General features: G+C 38.8%; 1 protein-coding gene and 1 pseudogene across 1 annotated transcript; one reads left to right on the top strand and one right to left on the bottom strand.

The window, feature by feature from the left end:
- The first annotated feature begins 8,934 nt into the window (after window positions 1-8,934).
- Window positions 8,935-17,641, top strand: LOC148189471 (uncharacterized). Its single transcript, XM_088078308.1, has 5 exons — window positions 8,935-9,024; window positions 9,539-9,798; window positions 16,662-16,852; window positions 16,990-17,083; window positions 17,404-17,641. The coding sequence occupies exons 1-5, from the start codon at window positions 8,935-8,937 to the stop codon at window positions 17,639-17,641; spliced, it is 873 nt and encodes a 290-aa protein (XP_087934434.1).
- A 1,235-nt stretch (window positions 17,642-18,876) lies between these two features.
- Window positions 18,877-20,694, bottom strand: LOC148189470 (uncharacterized; annotated as a pseudogene).
- Window positions 20,695-22,841: the final 2,147 nt, after the last annotated feature.

Genomic DNA, 22,841 nt, shown 5'->3' with positions numbered 1-22,841 from the left:
GCAGAGAGCTGTGTGACAGAAGTCAAGGTGCTGAATGACCACTGGGAGGTGCAGTAAAACGGAGTGGCAGGGTCGCTTTTGAGAGAGCAACACACTTTTATCTTCCATGCAGGAAAATCATATCAATAGTTTTCCCATTAAGACCCATTTGGCATGTCTCCATTTTATGCTGTATCCAAAATGCCTTACCAGTTTTGCAGCACCCCTTTCCCCCTCATAAATAACAAAGACTCCCTACCGTAACCTACAAACACGTACAATATACTTAATCGTCCTCATAGGGAAATTTGTCTTGTTCTCAACGCTGCACAGATAATGGTTCCACAGTTACAATAAAAACAGTTATCATACCATTACATTAAAAACACATAAGTCGAAATAAAAACAACATCAGATGTACCACTTCACATAATCCCAGCTATACCTGACTATTATATATATTATATTGCGCATACACTGCAATATAATATAGTCATGTTAGAGACCTCAAGCATTGGATATATCAATGTGTTGGTTGCCAGCAGCAGCACTCAGTCAAACTGGCAACCTTAAACTAGCTTTGCTAGAGTTGAGTGTTGATAGAAAAAAATGAAAAAATAGAACCATATGTTGTATTTTAATTATTTTCTGCGTCATTGATCACTATAATCTTAAATTATGCTCATCTCTTTTAGTTTACAAATTGGCCCAATAACACTTAAACATATTCTATCGCATTCTATTCTAAAACCCTCTGAGAGTAATGGTGAGTAGGTAGTAGCAAAGGGGCAGAAAAGTTCAGGTAAATTATGAACTGTGAATAATTACCTTAGCCAAACAACTGGAATGGTCTTCAAAATATTTTACAATTGATGAACAGAAAAACATCTTGCAGCAGGCAGAAAAAGCAGCATCAAATTCGAGGTAGCTAGCATCATGACAAGATAGCCTCTTAAATGGTCAATGAAATGGTGCTACCATAGCTTACATTTAGCATCTAACTTATCAGTTAGCTATCTACTGTATTTTCATGTGATATTTGCAAGTTAAACATTAATATCATACATTAAATATATTTACTAATTTATACTTATTTTACTACTGATTTATCTACTCAGCTCTATCACCATTGTAAATAAATCGCACTATTGTTTCACTCTAATCCTCACCTGTGTCTTGTGTCAGCTTGGGTCCCAAAAAATGTCCACCATCATCAGTGCATGTGATGGAGGAATGCACAGTGCATGCAGGTGGTGTGGCCTCAATATTCCTGCAGTGAGCTGTGTGCTATGAAATCTGTTTTAGTCAAGATTATACTAAAATATATATTTCCCCAACTATATTTAAAATCCCTGTTAAAGGCCAACCTTCAATTTTTCGAAATTCCAGGTTTATTGTTACCAACTTTGAAAATTCACGGAATCTTGCAACCTTTATTATGAGCATCTGGCATTAGCAATGTTGCCTTTTGGCTCTGTTTTTAATCTAGTTCAAAGGCAATGCTAATACATGGTAACAACATCTTTGCTAACATTAGCCATGCTGAACCTAGGCACCATGTGCTGCTAGCTTACACTGAACAGAGCAAATTTAGCATGAACATATAGCTTAGAGGGTGAAAGATTTTCAAGAGGAGCTCTGCAATGCCTCAGTGTTAAATGATCGCTTCTAGTAATTTTAGTTGCTTACCTTGTCATCCTTAATAGCAGGAGAAGGAAAAGACCCTGCAGCTCCGCTGTTACAGCAGTAGAAGAGAAAACACAGGCCCAAATTCACTTGTGGGTGTGGCACCTTAGGCGCCCATTAAGTGCCCATTAACTATGAAGTGCAAGCAGAATTCGCGTGGGCTTTGGCCACAGAAAGGGTAGAAGAAGGTAGAAGGCAGATTTATTTAAGTTTAAAATAATAACTTATTTTTGTCCTTGTAGCAGGATGCTACATTCGGCTTTCGGTTTAGTCCCCCCTCTCTGGTCTGACTTGCCACTGGGCACAAGCCACTCTGCTAAGTGCAGTCCAAAACTTTTCCTGATGTTGATAAGTGCTTTTCCATCATAGAAAAGTCATGTTTCGGCAGAAGGGGTTAGGTGACGAAAAAAAAGGGAAAAATACAGCAAAAAAGTAGCAAGGATTTGAGGAGCTACTGGCTGCTGCATCAACCTGTGCTGCCATGGTCATAGCAACGGGAGATCAAAGGAATATAGGCGTGGCCAGCGCCCTTTGACAGAGCCAGATGCCATCTCCATTCCCTTTGTTTGTTTGTTCTAGTGCACTAGTTGTGGCTGCAGGGGCTTTTCTTCCATCTCCTGTTATTGAGAAGGACAGTGAGCTACTGAGCTATTGAGCTACTTAAACATACTAGAAGCATATTTTAACACTGAGGTGTAGCAGATGTGGAGGCTCTATTTATTTTGTAAGGTTAGGGACTGTTCGTTATTTATGAGGGGGTAGGAGTGCTGCAAAACTGGTAAGGCAGAAAATTTACATGCCAGATAAATTATCTTGTTTTTAAAATATTAAATTTGATGTTATTTATTTTAAATTAATTTAATATTAAAACTAACACCATAATGATTTTTTTTACTTTAAATAATAATGGAGCTGTAACTGGAGCGTTGTAGTATATAAAACAAAACAGCTCCTTATAAACTATTAAATGTAGTATTGTATTTATAAACAAATACAATTAGAAGAAAAAATATCAGAGAAATTTACATCATGAAAAAGGGGGATGTACTGTATATAATATAGTATATTAAAAGAAGGTTATGATGCACTTGCCAAAACTATTTAAAATGGTTTAGCTTCCTCAAAATCAGGTGGGTCTTATAGGTCAAATAATCAGTTTACCTACAATGTGGTTTTACCTGCATGAGAGATAAAGTGTGTTGTGCTTTCTCCACAGTGATCCTGCCATTCTTGTTTTGCTGTGGGCCTTCAGCACCTTGAGTTCTGTCACACAGCTGTCTGTACACTTGCTGCGGGGGAGTTCAAACACACACACGCCACACACACACACACAGCTTGTGGATTTTGGGACATTCTATACTTTGACTATTTTGACTGTTAATATATTTTTACAATATGTTGCCATGGCATTATTATTTATTCATTTATTTTTGCATTTTTTCCATTTTTGTAATATACTATTGTATGATGTTTTCATTTTATACCATACTAGGACTTTTTGTAAGTATGTATGTTTGACTTACTATACTGTGGTGATTTTTTTTGTTTGTTTTTGCATTAATGAGGCATACTTTAATATGACATTTAATCTTTTCTGTTTTTTTATTAGACTTTTTGCCCTGTATGATTTGTTTTTGCATGACTTTTTTCAGTTTTTTTGTGGCATACTTTAACTTTTTTTCTCTATTTTTAATGCCACTTTAGTCTGACTTTTATTTTTGCTTTTATAACACTTTACAAAGAGTATTTTTATTGTTAAAGGTTTTTTTTTCTGATTTTGGTGACATACCTTTGCATACTTTACCATGACCTTTTTAATTTTTTTTTTTTTTTTTTTACATTTTTTGACATCCTATATGATGACTTCCATTGATTTTCAAAATAGGCTATGTATGATTTCTTTCCCATTTTTACACATTTACATTTGATAATGTTTCTATTACATATGGATGGTGGTCAGCCAGGTAGCTTCTGGCTGACCACCATCACCATCACCACCACCACCACCACCACCACCAACTTATGACCCAGGGCTTTTGACTGCTCTGGGTTATAAGGTAGAAGAAGTTCAAACAATGTTAAAAAAATGAATATTATGAAATGAAAATGAAATTACAATTATTTATCTGCTGTGCATTTTTTGAACTTGCATCAGAGTTCTGTGTCCAAATAGCCCTCACAAGATCAGTCCATCCAGTGCAACAGCTTGATCCAGGATGTCAGGTATTAACCATTTCTCTGTGGGTAGAGCAGTCCTAGATCTTCTGTTGCTGAGTGAGCCAAAACCACATCTGATACATTACACTCTCCTGCAATCACTTGACAGAAGAAGGCTTAGTAGAAAATTGTATTTATGTATTTTTACATTTTATTTAGCATTTTTAAGACAAAATACATCATGAGAGTTTTTGCATTTTTTCTTTTACATTTGATACTGTAACGTCCGGCAAGACGTTGGAAAGAAAGGCGACGGTTTATCAGTACGCCACTTTATTACTGAACTGGTTACTGTAGGCCAGGCATGTCAAACTGGTCCACAGGGGGGCCGGTGTGGCTGCAGGTTTTTGTGCCAACCAACCAAGAGCACACAGTTTGACCAATCAACTGTCTGAAGACGGAGATCAGTTGATTAAATGAGTCAAGTCTGGTGTGCTGCTACTTGGTTGGAAACAAAACCTGCAGCCACACCGGCCCCCCTGTGGACCAGTTTGACATGCCTGCTGTAGGCCGTAACCACGCACAAAACAAAAATAAAATAATACAGACACGGATCAACTTGGCTGCTCTCTGGCTCCTCACACTTGCTCTCCCTCACACACCCAGACTCTTCACCTTCTCACCCCTACCCCGCCCCCTCTCTCCTCTCAGCCATTCACATGCCTAACTCAGCTCTCAAGATGCATTCAGGTAACAAGAGAGGTAGGAACTTACAGAACATCTGCACGTAACAGCATCCAACATTAACATAGCAGCAGAGTTGCTACAATACTTTAACTTCTATTTCTATTTTTATGACACTTTACACAGACTTTTTATCCTTTATACTTTTTTCCCTGATTTTGATGACATAATATACTATCTTTTTGCATTTTGATGACATATGATAACATGACTTCTTTTTTTTTTTACATTAAGACACTATACTATGACTTCTAGATTTTAAAACATTAAAACTATTACTACCATTTTTTACATTGTTTTATTTGATGACATACCACACTTTGGCTTTTTGTCTGACTTTCATGACATTTGACTGATTTTTAAAATTGAGCTCAGAGGTAAAGTGGTTGTCCTCTAATTGGAATGTCAGCTGTTCGATCCCCAGCTCCTCATGTTCTCATGTCGAAGTATACTTGGGCAAGATACTGAACCTTAATTTGCTCCCAAAGCTGCATCATCAGCCTCTGCCACTACTGTGTGACTGGGTGAATGTGACATCCTGTGGAAGCACTTTGAGTAGTCGAAAAGACTAGAAAAGCACTATTCTAGTACAGTCCATTTACCATTTATGACATAATGGCTATGGCTTAAAAAAAATCTTACAATTACCATGATTTTCCCCCTTTTTTGACACTTTACCACGATGGGGTTTTTTTGTTTGTTTTTTGAAATTGTTGTTGTATTAAATGACATACTTTACTGTGAATTTTCTTTTTGACATACTATAGCTTGTCAGGGCACAAGAATTGAGGAACACTGGCTGTGAAATGGAGGAAAGTGAAAATACTGTAGCGGTTATTAATAACTACGTTAGAACTTGGATTTTGCACTTGTTAAAGTAAAAGGGGTACCATTATCCATTCAGGAGAAAATTAAATCTTAAATTGTGACAGTGTTAAGACATGTCATTACTTTAATCAATCTCATAATCTGTACCGTTTATCCTGTATATGTCACAACCTGTGACAAAACAGTGTTCTTAATATCCCCGGGCCACACCAACACAGACACAAAAGGAAGGTTCAAATTCTATAATTTATTTAAAAAGACAAGGTTTAAAACAAGGGGTTTAGTTACTAAAGGTCAGCAGAGCAGAGGTTATTAAGTAACTAAGTTAACAAAATATTAAAAGAGATTAAAAAGTACTACAGTCCTTGAACGTCTCATTTCTTCCTGTCTAGTCCATGTCCAAGAGTTTTTTTTATACTCAGTCCGTTAGCAGTGAATGTTCGGTGGCAGGGGGCGTGGTCCGGCGTCGGCGTGTAGGCTGTCAGCTGTTCTTGTCTCTGCGCTGCTTCCGTCTCTCCGCTCGTCGTCGATCCGTATCGCTGCAACAATCAACAGTCACAATTACTGATGGGCACCACAGCACTTAGCAGCCCACTCACACACGCTACACAGATCAGGCGGGTTTTCGTTCCTTTACTTATCGAGATATCTGGCTCATCACAGTATCACAGCAGCAGCAGCGTCTCGTCACAGCATGGCACAGCACAGCCCAGCAGCAGCGCGCCATCTCGTCCACCTCGCCAGAGTAGCTGATCGCCCGACTCACAGGTTGGCACGCCCAGGAAGAGAGGACCCGACCTGATGATCCCCAGCTGTTTTATACCAACTGTCTTAATTGACTACCAGTCACAGGGAAACGAAGGAGGTGACAAGGGGTGGAACTATCCAAGTCAATGTCCACAAGGTTTAGTTCATGCAATGAGAAAAAACAACTGCTTCACCTCTACCAAAAAAACACACATTAAAAGGGGAGCAAAATACACACATCCAAACAAATATCAATACACACAAACCATAGCAGCTATGACTAAAGCAGTTCATTTCACCCTGTGACATATACATTGATCTTGTTTCTCTCATGAAATAAGTTCGGTAAAGTTGGAAAGATATTCACAGATTCGGACTTCCGGCATCAATAACTCATCAGTGATACGTTGTCAAAACATGAACGAGGCCTCTTTCCCATCGTTGTAAGGTAGACAATGTGCTACAAGCCCAGTTTTATCAAAAGTAGCTGTCTTTCAAGCTGCAGAAATAACATTGGCGTCAATGAGCAGCCGGCGGTGAGACGAGTGGATAGGGACCGTCTGCAAATTGCAAAACCGCTACAGCAGCGAAGAGAAACACTACACAGATATTCAATAACTTCAGTCTTATGCACTGTAGTGTCACCAAAATCACTGCAGCCTTCAACTGGCTCCTGTTGATCATACTACAGCACTTGTTTTATAATACATATATATATATATATATATATATATATATATATTATAAATTAAATATAATAATATAAATAAATATAATAAATAAATTATATATATATATATATATATATATATATATATATATATATATATATATATATATATAATTTTAAGAAACTTTATAATAAAATGCAATAACTTCACCTTTATGCACTGCAGAAGAATTAAACTCTGTCCAACCATCATCTGGATGCTGCTGATCATACCACAACACTTGGTTTGATTTTTTAAAAACTCATAATTGGACAGAGTTTAATTCTTCTACAGTATGTAAAAGGGAAGTTATATGAATTTATTATTAATAAAAAAATCCTACAGTACATAAGAGTGGAGTTATTACATTTTATTACAAATAAAAATTCCATAAAATTATGATTAAAAAAAAAAAATCAAACCAAGTGTTGTAGTATGATCAGCAGCGTCCAGTTGATGGCTGCAGTAAATTTGGTGACATTACAGTGCATAAAAGTGGAGTTATTAAATGTTATTATTAATAAAAATTCTTAAAATTATGATTTTTTTAAAAAAAAAATCAAACCAAGTGTTGTAGTATGATCAGCAGGAACCAGATGATGGTTGGACAGAGTTTAATTCTTCTGCAGTGCATAAAGGTGAAGTTATTGCATTTTATTATAAAGTTTCTTAAAATTATATATATATATATAATTTATTTATTATATTTATTTATATTATTATATTTTATTTATTTAATTTATTATATATATATATATATATATATATATATATATATATATATATATATATATATATATTATAAAACAAGTGTTGTAGTATGATCAACAGGAGCCAGCTGAAGGCTGCAGTGATTTTGGTGACACTACAGTGCATAAGACTGAAGTTATTGAATATCTGTGTAGTGTTTCTCTTCGCTGCTGTAGCGGTTTTGCAATTTGCAGACGGTCCCTATCCACTCGTCTCACAGCCGGCTGCTCATTGACACCAATGTTATTTCTGCAGCTTGAGAGACAGCTACTTTTGATAAAACTGGGCTTGTAGCACATTGTCTACCTTACAACGATGGGAAAGAGGCCTCGTTTATGTTTTGACAACGTATCACTAATGAGTTATTGATGCCGGAAGTCCGCATCTGTGAATATCTTTCCAACTTTACCGAACTCATGAAATAATATCCACAGACAACGACTTGGCGATAAATGAGAATAATTTATTTAGAGTAATAAAATGATGAGTAAATAGAGGAAATAGTATGACATATAAAAAGACAGTGAACACATGAAAGGGAACCTACGTGATGTATATTCAGGTGATGTAAATAATTAATTATGGATGATAGTGGGGGAAATATGTGACCGTCTAAAGCGTGGATGCGCACTGAACGGTGACGAAGAATTTAGAAATTTGGCAGTAAAGCTTCGCTCTACGACATCAACTCTGATCACTAGAAAATGTTATTCTGCCTACTTTTGCCGACTTGATTAGACTTCTCTGGGTAGGTCCAGGTCCTCGCGTCACTCCAGGGGAGAGCTGCGGCGCGTCTTCCAGGCGAGGTGACCCGCTGAAAGGCTGCGGCGGCTGGGCAGGTGGAGTCGGTGTGCGGCGGTCTTTAACTGGCCTCGGTGTTCGCCTCAGCCAACCGGTAAAAGTCTTTAAACAAAGTCCTCAATGGCAGGCAACGGATGCTGATAGTTTGTGCAGCAGGTGTTGCTTCTAGATCCATGGCAGAGTTGATGGCGAATCGCGGAGTGTTGGTCCGTGTATATTTTGGCAATTGGATTTTCCGTTCTGAAACGGGTATTAAAAAACAAAAAACGAGTGGTTATTTGATTTTCGTTTTAAAATACAAAAATTAAAATTGAAATACAAGGCGTTTTTCCTTTTCATGATCAAAAGGGATATACGAAATTTTAAAAATGGTTTGATTTTCATTTTCTATTTAGAATAACAAAAAATAAAATCAGTAAGAGACAGAAACGAAAAAAGGTCCGTTTTTTTCATTTTCTGAGACCGGATGTGGTCATCAGCAGGTGTGGAGCCAATCAGAGTAGGGTGCTGCGGCTGTTTAAACCCCACTGATATGGATCAGTACATTGTGTTTCGCAACAACAAGCGAGTGTGTCTCAGGGAAGAAGACATGAGTGCTGATAAACTCAGTCGCATATTTCAGGTAAAAAAAAAGAATACATAAAGTAACATTTATCAAGGTATAGCCAGCTACTATGATAAGCTAACTGGCTAACTCAGCTAGCTTACCCTGTGTATTGAACAGACAGTTGATGTGGTGACTGCAACAGTTGTGTTCACACAGTCACACAGAGAGGAGCTGATCTCCCTCTCAATTCTTAAATGTTCTTAGTTAATGCTGCTATAGGTAGCAAGTCACAGATATGTAGTAAAGATCTAAAATGTCACTGAAAACGCTCTTCTCTGACCAGAGCCATGAAGTGTATGACGCTCTCCCACCACCTCACATAACCTTGTGGATTATAAATTAATTAGAGACAATTTAATTCCGTGATTCATTGTCATTTCATCCTCCCCCTATAACATACAATAATATCGTCATGTAGAAAGCTGGTGTTTGGAAAAGATTCCCCATTAGTCACTGAAAAATGTTCATTGAGAAAGGATCAGAAATGAAAATGTATTTATTATAATTTGACTTATGAATTTCTTGACAGGTCTCATCTTGTAGTCTGTACATGACTGACGACGCAAACATGGCATTATTTCCTGGGGCATCTGGTGTTTTCAGCTCATTGGACCTCAATCCAAGGACTCATTATGAGGTTCATGGTGAGGCTGAGGACACCTCAGGACCTGCAAATAGCACAGGGCAACATTTTTCGTTTATGCGCACGCCTGCAACCACTAGAAGTTCAACTCCACAGCGGACTGCCTCAGCCCCCCCTCGAGCCACTGTCTCTAAAACCTTTCACAGGTAACTTCAACTTAAATCATTGTTAAATGATAGTGATACAATTTATAACTTCAAATTTCCAAATTAAGGGAAGGGAAATAAAATACAGTTAGATTTTATTGCGAAAACACCTAGTTAATGCTTGATATGATTGTAAGAGACATACAGATAGAAGCTGAGAATCACGGTGTTTGAGTGTGTGTGGGTTCGGGGTGGTTCCCACGGGAGTAGGCGTGTGTGTGTGCGTGTGTGTGTGTGTGTGTGTGTGTGTGTGTGTGTGTGTGTGTGTGTGTGTGTGTGCGCATAAAGGTGCGCGCTCACCGGGTGGTCCAGATGAGAGAGAGAGTCAGGGTTGGCAGCCATAATTTTTTGTTGACCTCTTGCCATTTTATTCACTCATTCATCACATTTTTATCAGTTAAATCCGCTGGTTTCCGTTTCTTCCATATATCCACCTTGTAGCGCTGTGATAGCCTGATGTTTTCTGCACAATAAATGCACGGAAAAGCGTTTTGGATCTCAGCCTTATGTGTCATAATAAACTATAGCGCGTCACACAAATATGAATCCAAGGATCCAACCTCACACTCTCTGGCGGCTAAGGTAAATGTTGGTAGCCGCAACATTTTGTCAACAAAAAAAACAGGCGTTTAATGAAAATCATCAAGCCGCACCAGAAAGAACCAAGTCACCACGCACCGACTAGCCCCAGAACAAAGGAGCCACAGCTAAGTGTCACACCACGCCATCCATTCACCTGGGAACAGGTAGGCCTGAACCTGTAAATGTTTGTGGATTAAGGAATCCACCTCGATTGGAATGCACTGTGCCAAATGAAGACGATGTATTAAACGGATGTTGCTGGTCGTATTGGCGCATTGAGGGTGGCGCAACTTTCTCCGTGCTTTATTGGATTGTGATGTCAGGACTTTGTGGAATAAATAAGTGGCAGCTGATGTTGTCTGAAGGCCTATTGCTTATTGAAAGGTTTGGATCGAATTTGCTCTGTCAATGAATAAAATGCAATGTCTATGGATGGATTTTGAATGCGTTGCTCTTGAATGAAATGTGATTGCGTTGCCTCGTACAAAATACAATCTAAAGGAAAGAGTCAAATAAACGCTGTTGTTTAATGTCCAAACATGGAAAAAGAAAAAAGGCAAATCAAACTGATGGCCAAAGCTCTGGAAAATAAAATCGAACGGTTGCAACATGAGCGCAAAAGTGCCCTTAATAAAGTCAAAGCACTTATTCCGCAAATAAAAGTGCACATGAAATCAAAAGAAAATGCAAATGAAATTCCCTCACAAGTGAATAACTTGAAGGCACTGTGTAAAAGGGTCACTGACCTGCACAATGAGTTAATGCCACTGCTTCCTGATGATGAAGGTAAAAAAACAAAACGAGTGGTTTTCTAGCATTATGGATTACAGTGATGCATTCAAGGAACAAGTGGAAAAATGGATAAAGGAAAATCCTCATGAAAATTCAAATAAATCACCACTTCGGACAAACACCACTGAGAAACCAAAGGAAATGAACCATGTGGAACAAGTTCCTAATGAAAAGAGCAAAAATTTGTCTGTTGCTCACCCTCCAGTACCTGTTCCCACTAAAGATCCTCAGGATGAACTACAGCCCTGTGATAGTGTCTCAAATGCAACCAAGAGATCATGCTCACATTACTCTTCATCCTCAGCCTCACGTTCATCTGCTTTCTTAAAAACAGAAGCAAACCTTGCAATTTTGGTAGCAAAACAAAAGGCATTAAAGGAAAAGCATGCATTGGATGAAGAGGCGTTAAAGCTACGCAAAAGAAGAGAACAGCTTTTACTGGAAAATAAAATCGCTGAGGAAATGGCAAAACTAAGTGTTATAAAATTAAAAGGCAGCGATGGCAGTAAATCAAGGTCAAAGGTTTCAGATGGGATGAACTCATATTGTGAAGGACACGTTCAAAACAACAACTTAATGTCAACGCCACAGAATTTGTCCCATCAATGTCAGTTAAACCAAAACCCTGTGCAATTGAAACCACACAGCTCTCAGCTGTGAAGCCAGAGGTCACTCACTTACCTGATGAAGAACATCTCCCAGGTCCATCTTACATGCTCCAACGTTATCTAATGGCTCCTGAAGATCAGGTGACCAATGTTACACAAACTGACTCATCACAAAATGACAGTGTGCTGGACATAATGAGAAAACAAAACGAAATTACAACACTCTTAATGCGACAGCAATGCCTCTCAGCCCTCCCAAAAAGGGAAATTCCCATTTTCGATGGCAATCCACTCAAATACCATTCATTTATTAAAGCTTTTGAAAATGGAGTTGAGCGAAACACCCACAACCACTGTGACAGACTCTATTTCCTTGAACAGTACACCAAAGGGCATGCAAAGGAGCTGGTGAGGAGCTGCCAGCACATGGAGTCGGACAGAGGATATCTGAGGGCGAAGGCTCTATTGAAAGAGCATTATGGTAATGAGCAGAAGGTGGCAGCAGCATATATGGAGAAGGCTTTGGTATGGCCCACTATCAAAACAGAGGACGTGAAGGCCCTACAGGAGTATAGCCTCTTTCTGTGTGGATGCTGCAACGCTATGGAGGATGTGCAGTATTTAAATGATCAGGACACACCCACAAACATGTTGGAAATCATCAAAAAACTGCCGTACAAACTCAGAGACCGCTGGAGGTGCCACGCATGTGACCTACAGGAAACGCACAATAAGAGAGCACGGTTTGTGGACATTGCCAACTTTGTTGAAAAACAAGTGAAAATCTTGACAGACCCTGTGTTTGGAAACATTCAGGATACCGCTGTATTAACCAAACAAATCAAACACAAACCTCATCCTCGCTCCAGCATCAGGGGAACCAGCTTCGCTACCACAGTGAATCGTGTGGAGAGAACCGCTAACTCTGTGAACAAAGCCGTAGACACAAAACCATCAGCCAAAAAGATCTGTCCTTGCTGCACTGGAGGACACACATTGGATGTGTGTGCACGGTTGGAAAAAATGGCACACAAAGAGAAAATTGACTTCCTGAAGGAGAATGGTGCTTGTTTTCGCTGCCTGTGTATAGGGCACATCAGCAAAAATTGCCAAAGGAAGATTTCCTGCTCAAAGTGTGGCCAAAGACACCCGACTGTGCTCCATAAGGATAGTGTGGCAACTGCAGAACCGGCTGTGAGAAGCGTCCAGGTTACAGTGGACGGTACTTTGGTTTCCAGTGGGCTTACAGGGGCTGGTGAGATGGACTGCAAGCTTCCTATTGTGCCGGTCCAAGTGAAAGCGAAGAAGGGCAATAAAATCATTTTCACGTATGCTTTTTTGGACCAGGGAAGCACTGCAGTCTTCTGTACTGAGAGTCTGAAGCAGAAGCTCAATTTGTCTGGAAAGAGAGCCAACATTCTTCTCAGGACCATGGGGCAGGAGAAGGTGGTCAGTAGTTACATCGTGCCAGAGCTGGAGGTGGCAGCACTTGAAGATGACTGTTTCATTGAGTTGCCAAAGGCATACACTCAGTTGTCAATGCCGGTACATAAAGCAAACATACCCACAAATAAGGATCTGACAAGGTGGCCATATTTAAAACACATCTCCTTACCACAGATTGAGGCTGGCATTGAGTTGCTGATTGGAACAAATGTCCCACGAGCCGTGGAACCGTTGGAAGTCATCTGCAGTGAGCATAACGGACCCTACGCTATAAGGACGGCGCTGGGCTGGACAGTAAATGGACCACTAACAGGAAATGGTGGCGAGGCCAATTACTGTGAGCAGACAGTGACTGTGAATCGTGTGTCCATTGTAAATTTGGATGAACTGTGGCACCAGCAATTTAAGATGGACTTTCCAGAATCTGCTGTGGAGGAACAAGTGGGTCTGTCCAGAGAAGACCTGAGGTTCATGGGCATGGTCACAAAGTCAGCCAAACACATCAGTGGTCACTACCAGGTCGCCCTGCCTTTGAAAAATTCAAACATCAGCATGCCAAATAACAGGAAAGTAGTGGAACAGCGTCAAAGCCATTTGAAGAGGAGGCTCCAGAGGGATCCAGTGTTTTACGAGGAGTATAACACCTTTATTAATGATCTGCTGGACAAAGGCTACGCTGAAAGAGTTCCTGATGCAGAGCTGGAAAGAAGTGATGGCAGGGTCTGGTATATACCGCACCATGGTGTTTACCACCCAACAAAGAAAAAACTCCGAGTTGTGTTTGATTGTGGTGCCAGTTACAAAGGACAATCTCTGAATGAAGAGCTGTTGCAAGGGCCCGATCTAACCAGCTCACTAATTGGGGTTGTGACCAGGTTCAGGAGGGACCCTGTGGTCATCATGGCTGATATAGAAGCCATGTTTCATCAAGTGCATGTGCCCCCAGATGATGCCAATCTGCTGCGATTCCTCTGGTGGCCACAAGGAGACTTGACCCAGGAACCACGTGAATATAGGATGAAGGTACATCTTTTGGAGCTACATCCTCCCTAGCTGCGCCAATTTTGCCCTTAGGAAATGTGCAGAGGACTTTGGTCATGAGCATAAGAAGGAGACAGTGGACAAGCTGCAGCACTGCTTTTATGTGGATGATTGTTTGGTGGCTGTTGCAACAGAAGAGGAAGCACTGACCCTCTGTCAGGAGCTCATGTTTCTGTGCGCTAAAGGGGGATTCTGTTTGACTAAATGGCACAGTAACAGACCTGAAGTGCTAAAGGCCATTCCAGAGCCCCGCAGAGCTAAAAGTGTGAAGCAGTTGGACCTGGACCGGAAGTTTGTGCCCATGGAAAGAGTGCTGGGTGTAGAGTGGTGTATCAAGTCAGACGCATTCAAGTTCAAAATTGTATGGAAGGATAGACCACTCAACCGCAGAGGCATCCTTTCTACTGTCAGTTCTGTTTATGACCCTCTCGGCATGTTAAGTCCCCTTGTTTTGACGGCAAAAAGGATTTTGAGGGATTTGTGCAGAAAAGGAGTTGGCTGGGATGAGACCAGATACCAGAGACTGTCTCCAAAAAGTGGCTTAAGTGGGTGCAAGGGTTCCACCTGCTGGACAATTTTGAGCTGCCCAGGTGTTTAAAACCTCTGGAGTTTGGAGACGTTATTACTGCGCAACTCCACCATTTCTGCGATGCTTCTGAGGAAGGCTATGGTACAGTCACTTATCTGCTGCTACAGAATGACCACTTCCAAATGCACAGTGCTTTCATCATGGGAAAGTCTCGTGTTGCCCCACTGAAGACAATAATTTTTTGTTGACCGCTCTTGCCATTTTATTCACTCATCCATCACATTTTTATCAGTTAAATCTGCTGCTTTCCGTTTCTTCCATATATCCACCTTGTAGCGCTGTGATAGCCTGATGTTTTCTGCACAATAAATGCACGGAAAAGCGTTTTGGATCTCAGCGTTATGTGTCATAATAAACTATAGCGCGTCACACAAATACGAATCCAAGGATCCAACCTCACACTCTCTGGCGGCTAAGGTAAATGTTGGTAGCCGCAACAATGATCATATCAGCCATTCTTTGTCTCCTTCCTTGCGGTTAGTTGTTGTTGTATATTAATAGTTCATACTACTTGCATTTCATCCATTTACATTAATTTACATGAATTTTGCACATTTTAAAATTTTTGACAGAACTTTAATTACCTCCACTACTTCTGTTTTTGCTATGTCTCGATCTGTCAGCAAAATAACTCAAAAAGTTCTTTGTGGATTTGTATGAAACCTTGTGTGTAGATTTGTCCTGAGCCAAGGAAGAAATGATTAAATTTTCATGTTTATCAGCCTAAAGATAGAAGAAGGAATATAAACTAGGGATGCACAATCTGGATTTTATTTTTCAGCTGATACTGATAATCGATAATGACCTGCTTCTCATAGCTGATATAGACAACTGATAAATTCAGATTTGTATTTTTTAAAAGAAGCACATATTACCTGTAGTTTCTGCACAACTGAGGGCCAGAAAGGTTCAGATTCTGTGTGCAAAAATAGATGATTTAATATTTCACAGCCATGACTGAAAAAGATCTGACATCATTGTTGCAACAAAAACAAACAGTTCTAACTCTTAAAATTTTCACTTAGTTTTTCTAGTGAAGTTCATCAAAAACTTCACAAATGTACAACTTTTATAGAGCATTTTGTCTACAAATTCAAATTAAATGCTGTGAGAATCTGTCAAATCATTTATTAGTATAGCCAATATATGGACTGATATGGACCGATATTGCTGGATAAGCCAATATTAGCTGATAATTTATTCAGAACAGGTATTTATTGTGTATCCCTAATATAAACCTTCCCCTCCACTCAAATGTTTTTCCTCCTCTTCCAACAGTTGGATGTTTGAGCTTCACTGTGCAGAATGATGTGTATATACAGTTTGTCACCAGAAGGCTGTTTTCACATTATGCTGAAAGTGGAATGTTTCTCTGTGCTTATTGAAAATCCAAGTTTAAGGGGGGCCTAAGAGCATGATTTGTGAAATCACAAGTAGTTTGGAAGCCAAGTCTGTTGAGCTTACACGAGTGTGATGTGGAAACCTGAAGCTTGAAGACATCTTGTGTCCAACAGTTAAACTTTCGAGACAAAAATTATTGGTACATTTATAGATTGTGGAATTTGTAATAAGGTAGAAGGAACAAATGTAATTTTAAGGATTGTAATAAAATATATTTGACTCTTTTTGTGGAAAACAATGTCAGACACAAACTATTTTTCAAAGTACTGTATTTTCCATACATCTTAAAACACAACAAAATCATTGCCGCATTTTCTAGTTATTGTTGGTATACATCATCATTAGCCATTGCCAGGATTATGAATGCTCTGTGTGTCAGCAATTATTTTTATAAATTTTCACAGATCAGTGTACCTCGCTGAGGTGGTTGGTGGGAGGTTGAGTCCCAGCAGAACGGTGGTGGTCCGGTTTTTGGAATGTGAGGCTACCCTGCAGGGGATCATCGGAAAAGTACAAGATGCCATTGGAAATCATGACCCTGTGGTGTTGACTGATGCGCAAGGGAATGCAATTTTGGAGTCAGAAGGAACAACAGGTGGGTACATTTGATTTTATTTAATTTTTTAAGTATTAACTTTAGTGATTGAATATTAGATGGCACATGATTCCTCATGTCTGGACCAACCACTTAAGTTGTAATGGTTTTTCCTGGTTTCCACCCCCACTCCAAAGGGTCACAGTACTGGAAACAAAATGCACGAAAGATTCTTGCTGTACGAGAACAGGACTTCCAAGAGTTGCAGGACAAAAAAAGGAGGAGAACAAGGTAATATTAAGCATTCATAGTACTCTTATTTGTCCAAACAATGAAATCTATTATGCAGGGTTCCCATGGTCATGAAATTCTTGGAAAAGTTATGAAATGATAAAAAAGAGTTTTCCAGACCTGGAAATGATTTAAAATTAACAGGATGCTTTGGAAAAGTTTCAAATATACACTGTTTTTGGCTATTGTTTTTCCTCCTCCGCTTCCTCTCCCCATCCTCATCCTCCTCCCAGAAAGGTCAGGCTTCCACCCCACCACCACTACCAAAACCACTAAATCACAACCAGTACACATCTACTATGCTTTTTTCCTTTTAACAGCCGAAAAGATGAAGATTCTGCAGGCACTGGAGATGTCACTGAGAAAGTAGAAGAGCTTGTACTGGCAGCACAGAGCCTACCAGATGTCACTGCAGCAATCAGAGAGCTCACCAGTCTGGCTACCACTCAAAAAGTCATCCTGACTCCGTCCCAGCTACAGGCCATCAAGCAAGGGTTCTGCTGTGTTGTTTGTATGTGTAAGTATGCAAAAGATGGTATTGCCCCACATTTAAAATAATTTTGGAGCCATTTTATTTGGTGTGTGCCAGAATTTAATATTTCCAAATACACATTTTTGTATTCACTAACCAAGGTGTCTCATCCACTACAGTTATTACATGTACTGATGCAGTCCTTTGTGTAACAGCCCATTGTGTAATAATACAATAACAAAGAATCTTTTAAAAGTCAGGGTTCCCACAGTCATGAAATTCCTGGAAAGGTTTTTAAATTAGAAACACTGTTTTCCAGACCTGGAAATGATTTGAAATTAACAGGAAAAATTTCGAATATACACTGTTTATGGCTATTGTTTCTCCTCCTCTTGTCATCTCCTCTTCTCTTCCTCATCCTCCTCTCCTACACTAAAAGCCTCATTATTGCACCCTTTGATCACTATGTGAGCCTACTTATTTAAAACTACCGTATGTAGATAAAGTCTTGTAAATGAGGTAAAATATTATGGAAAAGTTTTGAAAATGACTTGGTAAAAATGTGTGGGAACCGTGAAGCATTTAAGTTGAGTAAAAAAGAAGAAGAAAACACGGTCATCCAGTACATTAAAAACACATTAAGGACAGATGGGGACACAGAGAAGGACTAGTTTTTCTCTTTTTATGTTTCAGAGTTCATCGATGAGCCAGTCTTCACAGAGTGTTGCCGAAGCATTATTGGCTGCAAAACATGTGTGGAACAGTGGCAGTTGACCTCTGTGCATTGTGCAAAATGTAGAGGGAACACCGAAGGCAGCAACATATTTGAAGTTAATGGTCTGTCAGAGGCATTTTCTGTTCTGAGATCCCTTTTTGAAGAGGAGTAACATTTTGCACTTTCATACTCAAATACTGTAGGCATGTTGTGTTCTGTTGTATTTGGGTCAGAGTTCTTGTACTAGTAATGTCAGTTCATTTACATGTTTGGGCTAGATGACATCATATTACTGTTCACTGTTTTAGTGAGATTAACATTTATCTTTACCAAACATCCATTGCCACCAGTAAATTGTTATAGTTACTAATTTACATTCTTCAAAGTTGTGGTTATGAGAGAGCAGTGCCTCTTTGTATGGAGCCATGTTGTTGTCCACTGCTCTAGAGAATTCTGAAATGTCTGAATATTTCTCTGCAAACTGATTTTCAACTCTCAAGTTTGTCCTGTTCTGTTGAAAATAAATCAACTCCAAAAGTAGAATGTGTTGTCAGTGAGGATCCCAGCTGTAAAGGTCTACTAAGTTCAAATACAGCAAATGTCTTTTCACACATTGCGTTGAGTTGTTGTTATGAGATAGAGCACTGCTTCTTTGTATGGGGCGAAGTCCTCGTTCACTGCTCTCAAAACAAGACTGAAATGTCTGAATATTTCTCTGCAAACTGATTCTCAACTGTTAGTTTGTCCTGTTCAGTTGAAAATGGATCAATTCCAAAAGTAGAATGTGTTGTCAATGAGGATCCAAGCTGTTGGCTGTAAAGGTCTGCTGCTTCAACTGAATGAGGCAGCAGCTCCTGTGGGATTTTTTTGGGACAGCCACTGCCAGCCAAGTTGTTTGGTACACCTTTACCTGTAAAATAAAGAAATCAGTTCAGTTCTTGAAACTTCAAAGTGCTTGCTGTAATTATTCTAATCTTCGCAACACTGGTTTATTTTACCTGGAATGCGGTGAGAATTCCATGAGTCCACCAGTCTTGTGAGACCAATCTGGCACAACTGAACAGTCGATCGGTTGGATACACAGTATCTCACAAGGCCATCATTCATGTCTAGTTCCTCTTGATCCTCCAACTGCAGTAAGGCTGTCTTCAGTGGATAGTTGACACGGTTGTTGACTTCAGGCCAGATTCGTTCAACTATATGATTCTGAATTTGCAAGAAAGAGTAGATATCATTCAATTTGTTCTGGTGTGTTAATGAAAAGTGTGTTATGGTCCATTCAGGAAAAATGGTCATTTGCAGAATTCCTGTCCTGAATCTGTAAATTTACTGACTCAGCAGTCAATATGCACATTTACCAGGAAATCTGCATGCTGACCATCTATCTGGGTATTATGGAGGAGCTAGTAAATTTACTGTTATTTTTACTGTTGTAAATTTTCCCAAAGTTTGATTAAAAAAAAAAACAATGCTCATCACATAACTAGAATATAAAATTCGAATAACTACAGTGTGGTTGCTTCTGCAGTTGTTTTAAGTAAAATAAATAACCAGATTAAAAAAAAATAAACCCCTTCTTGGCAAAAGGTAATGTGTTTAATATCATGTTAACTCTAAAATTTGGAAGGCATAGTAATAATAAAATGTATGCAAGAATACCTGCTGAAGTCACCATAATAGTAATGATAATAAAGGCAGGCATACAACAAGTAGTCTAATAAATTCCTAAAGATGCATCCTTTTAGTGTAAAGCAGCCTTTAAAACCAGAAAGAGACTACACTCATGTCTACACTGAAAAAATGACAGAATATCCCTTTACTGTACACAGCAATACATAGACTATTACCTGAAAACATCTTCATAGATGGTAAGGTTGTTTTTTATTGGCATAGTAGAATGAGCAACAACCTTTTTGCTGAAGCCATCAAGGGCTAAAACATGGGTGACTCCAAACATGGCCAGTTTTTCATTCTGGTCCATATGAATCTTGTGTCCCATGTATTCAGCATGATATGGTACGGGGTTGAGATTGCGGGCACCCTAAAAGAGAGAAAAATTTAACTACTTCACAGTATAAAAAAATCCCATTAATCATATACTGCATCAGTTAAAAGTTTTATAAATGTAACCATGTCTATTTGTACTATCTCTGTCAAAATGAAAATGAAAAATAAATTAGGGCACTTATACGATAAAAACATGATTTTTTTTAAATCTTGTGCTATGTAACTGCACCAAAACACACACACACAAGCTCATAGTTAGACACAGATTACACAAGTTTGATGATGTAAAATATGAAGGCTGAGACAGTAACATGCCTGACGCCTTGCTTCATGGTAAGGCTGATGCATAGTTCTGAGCACTGATCCAATTCGTGTCTCTGCAGCATGCACTCCTTTCATGGCGAGATACCCCTTCATCATTCTTCTCCCATATGTAGGTCCTGTCTTGAAAATAACAAATTAACATGATTTCCACATTCAAAAATCACACCTGCTGATATTTGTTTATCATGACATTAGACAGGGCAGTTTGTGAGTGTGGTTTGTGGAGTGTAGTAAGGTTTACATGTATGTTGACTATGATTACCAGTGGTGGAAAGAGTACTGAAAATCAGTACTCAAGTACAAGTACTATTACATTGCTAAAATATTACTCAATTACATGTAAAAGTACTGGTGTTAGAAAAATACTCCAGTAAAAGTACAATGTATTCATAAAAAACAAAACGAAATTAGATGAGGTGCATTGAATACATTTTAACTGGTTAAATTCTTAACACAAAATCAATTAAAGATCAATCATTAACATCCTTTTTTTTGTTTTGTTTTGTTTTTCGTCCACATACAGAAATGCAGATAAAAGGTTTGGAATTGTACTCAGTACTCAACTATGATTTCAAAAGTAACTAAGTAGATTACATGGTGAAATGAATACTTAAGTGCAAGTCAAAGTACAGACTTGAAAATCTACTCATAAAAGTACACATATCCCAAAAAACTATTTAATTACAGTAATTTGAGTATTTGTAATTAATTACATCCACCCCTGATGATTACTTAGAAGTGATGGTAGGCTGAGGCTCTTTATTGTGATTTATTAACTATTTATGATTATAATCGTGCATAATCCTTGAAGAGATGCGGACATAGTGTGTATGTGTATGTATGCATAAACACGTTCGCTCTCACACACACACGCACACAGAAAGAAACATCTAGGTCGTGAAGAGAAGATGTATACCTCGGTTATAGCTTTTGCCACCTTTAACTCCAAATGTGCGTCGGAGAGTCCCATTAAGCTGCAGCCATGGTCAGCGCAAAATTTCCTCACATTTCTTTCAGAAAACCCTCTTCCACCCCCCACTTTCTTGCGAAATACGTGTAGATATTTCCGCGGATGACAGGCCCTCTTTTGCCATGTCTAAAATAACTTCACGGTAGGGTTCCAAAGACATTTTACCTTGGGTTTATCACTAGCCTAGGATCCGACAGGACTGGACACACTGGCACACATATTTGGCGCTCTTGCTGATGACCACATCCGGTCTCAGAAAATGAAAAAAACGGACCTTTTTTTGTTTCTGTCTCTTACTGATTTTATTTTTTGTTATTCTAAATAGAAAATGAAAATCAAACCATTTTTAAAATTTTGTATATCCCTTTTGATCATGAAAAGGAAAAACGCCTTGTATTTCAATTTTAATTTTTGTATTTTAAAACGAAAATCAAATAACCACTCGTTTTTTGTTTTTTAATACCCGTTTCAGAACAGAAAATCCAATTGCCAAAATATACACGGACCAGTGTCCTTCTCAATTAAAACTCGCAGAAATAATCAAAAGTAGTCCCATTGGTCTGAGGGAGTCACTTTAAATTATTAATTTGATTTTACTTAAAACGAATTACCAAAAGTGTCTTTACTGACCAAAAACTGGTATAAAGAAAAGCGTCAAAGAGATTTAAAAAGAAAATGGCTTCAAAAGTTAAAGTTCAGCAAAGCTCTGGTGAGCTGTTGCGGCTCCGCTTTATAAAATTTAAGAAAAGAAAAAGTTGCGAGCGCGGATGCACGAGATGCGCTGCGGTAAAAAGGAGCGAAGAAAAACTTCAGAAGAGAGAAGTTGAGAAGCCTTGAGAAGAGTGAAAACTTGAGGAAAGCTGAGAGGAAAGAGCTTGAGAAGCTCACTCAGTTTTTATCTTTCGATTTGGGGATGCGGATGGAAGACGGAGTTTGCTAACTTTCGCACATCTGTAATTAGTTTCTAAAAGACCTAATGTAATTTAGGAGACATTTATGTTTCTGAACTTTATGACACAATCTAACCCGTGGTGTATAAATTCACGTATCTCATCACCACTATAGTCTCATCACAGTAACTTCAAATACATGTTAGGAGACCTAAAGGCAATTTATAATGTAACACATGATTCTGAAGATCCTTTGCTCAATTCTGTGAAATGACCACACATAATATAACATTGTACCATGGATCCTAACAAACTTGATGATTACTTAGATATAGGATTACTTTTTAACATTATACAATGAATGCAAAATAAGATGTAAC

The sequence above is a fragment of the Plectropomus leopardus genome, chromosome 6 (genome assembly GCF_026936395.1).
Source record: "Plectropomus leopardus strain MGB_pleo_1.0 chromosome 6, ASM2693639v1, whole genome shotgun sequence".
NCBI lineage: Eukaryota > Metazoa > Chordata > Actinopteri > Perciformes > Serranidae > Plectropomus > Plectropomus leopardus.
Note: the sequence above shows the minus strand (reverse complement) of the source record. Positions and strands in the feature narration are given on the sequence as shown.

Bases quoted from the DNA above. Each gene is read 5' to 3' on its own strand.
- LOC148189471 (XM_088078308.1), top strand. From the start codon at position 8,935: ATGGATCAGTACATTGTGTTTCGCAACAACAAGCGAGTGTGTCTCAGG. The intron at 9,025-9,538 runs GTAAAAAAAAAG...ATTTCTTGACAG, and splicing joins AACTCAGTCGCATATTTCAG to GTCTCATCTTGTAGTCTGTA. The intron at 9,799-16,661 runs GTAACTTCAACT...AAATTTTCACAG, and splicing joins GTCTCTAAAACCTTTCACAG to ATCAGTGTACCTCGCTGAGG.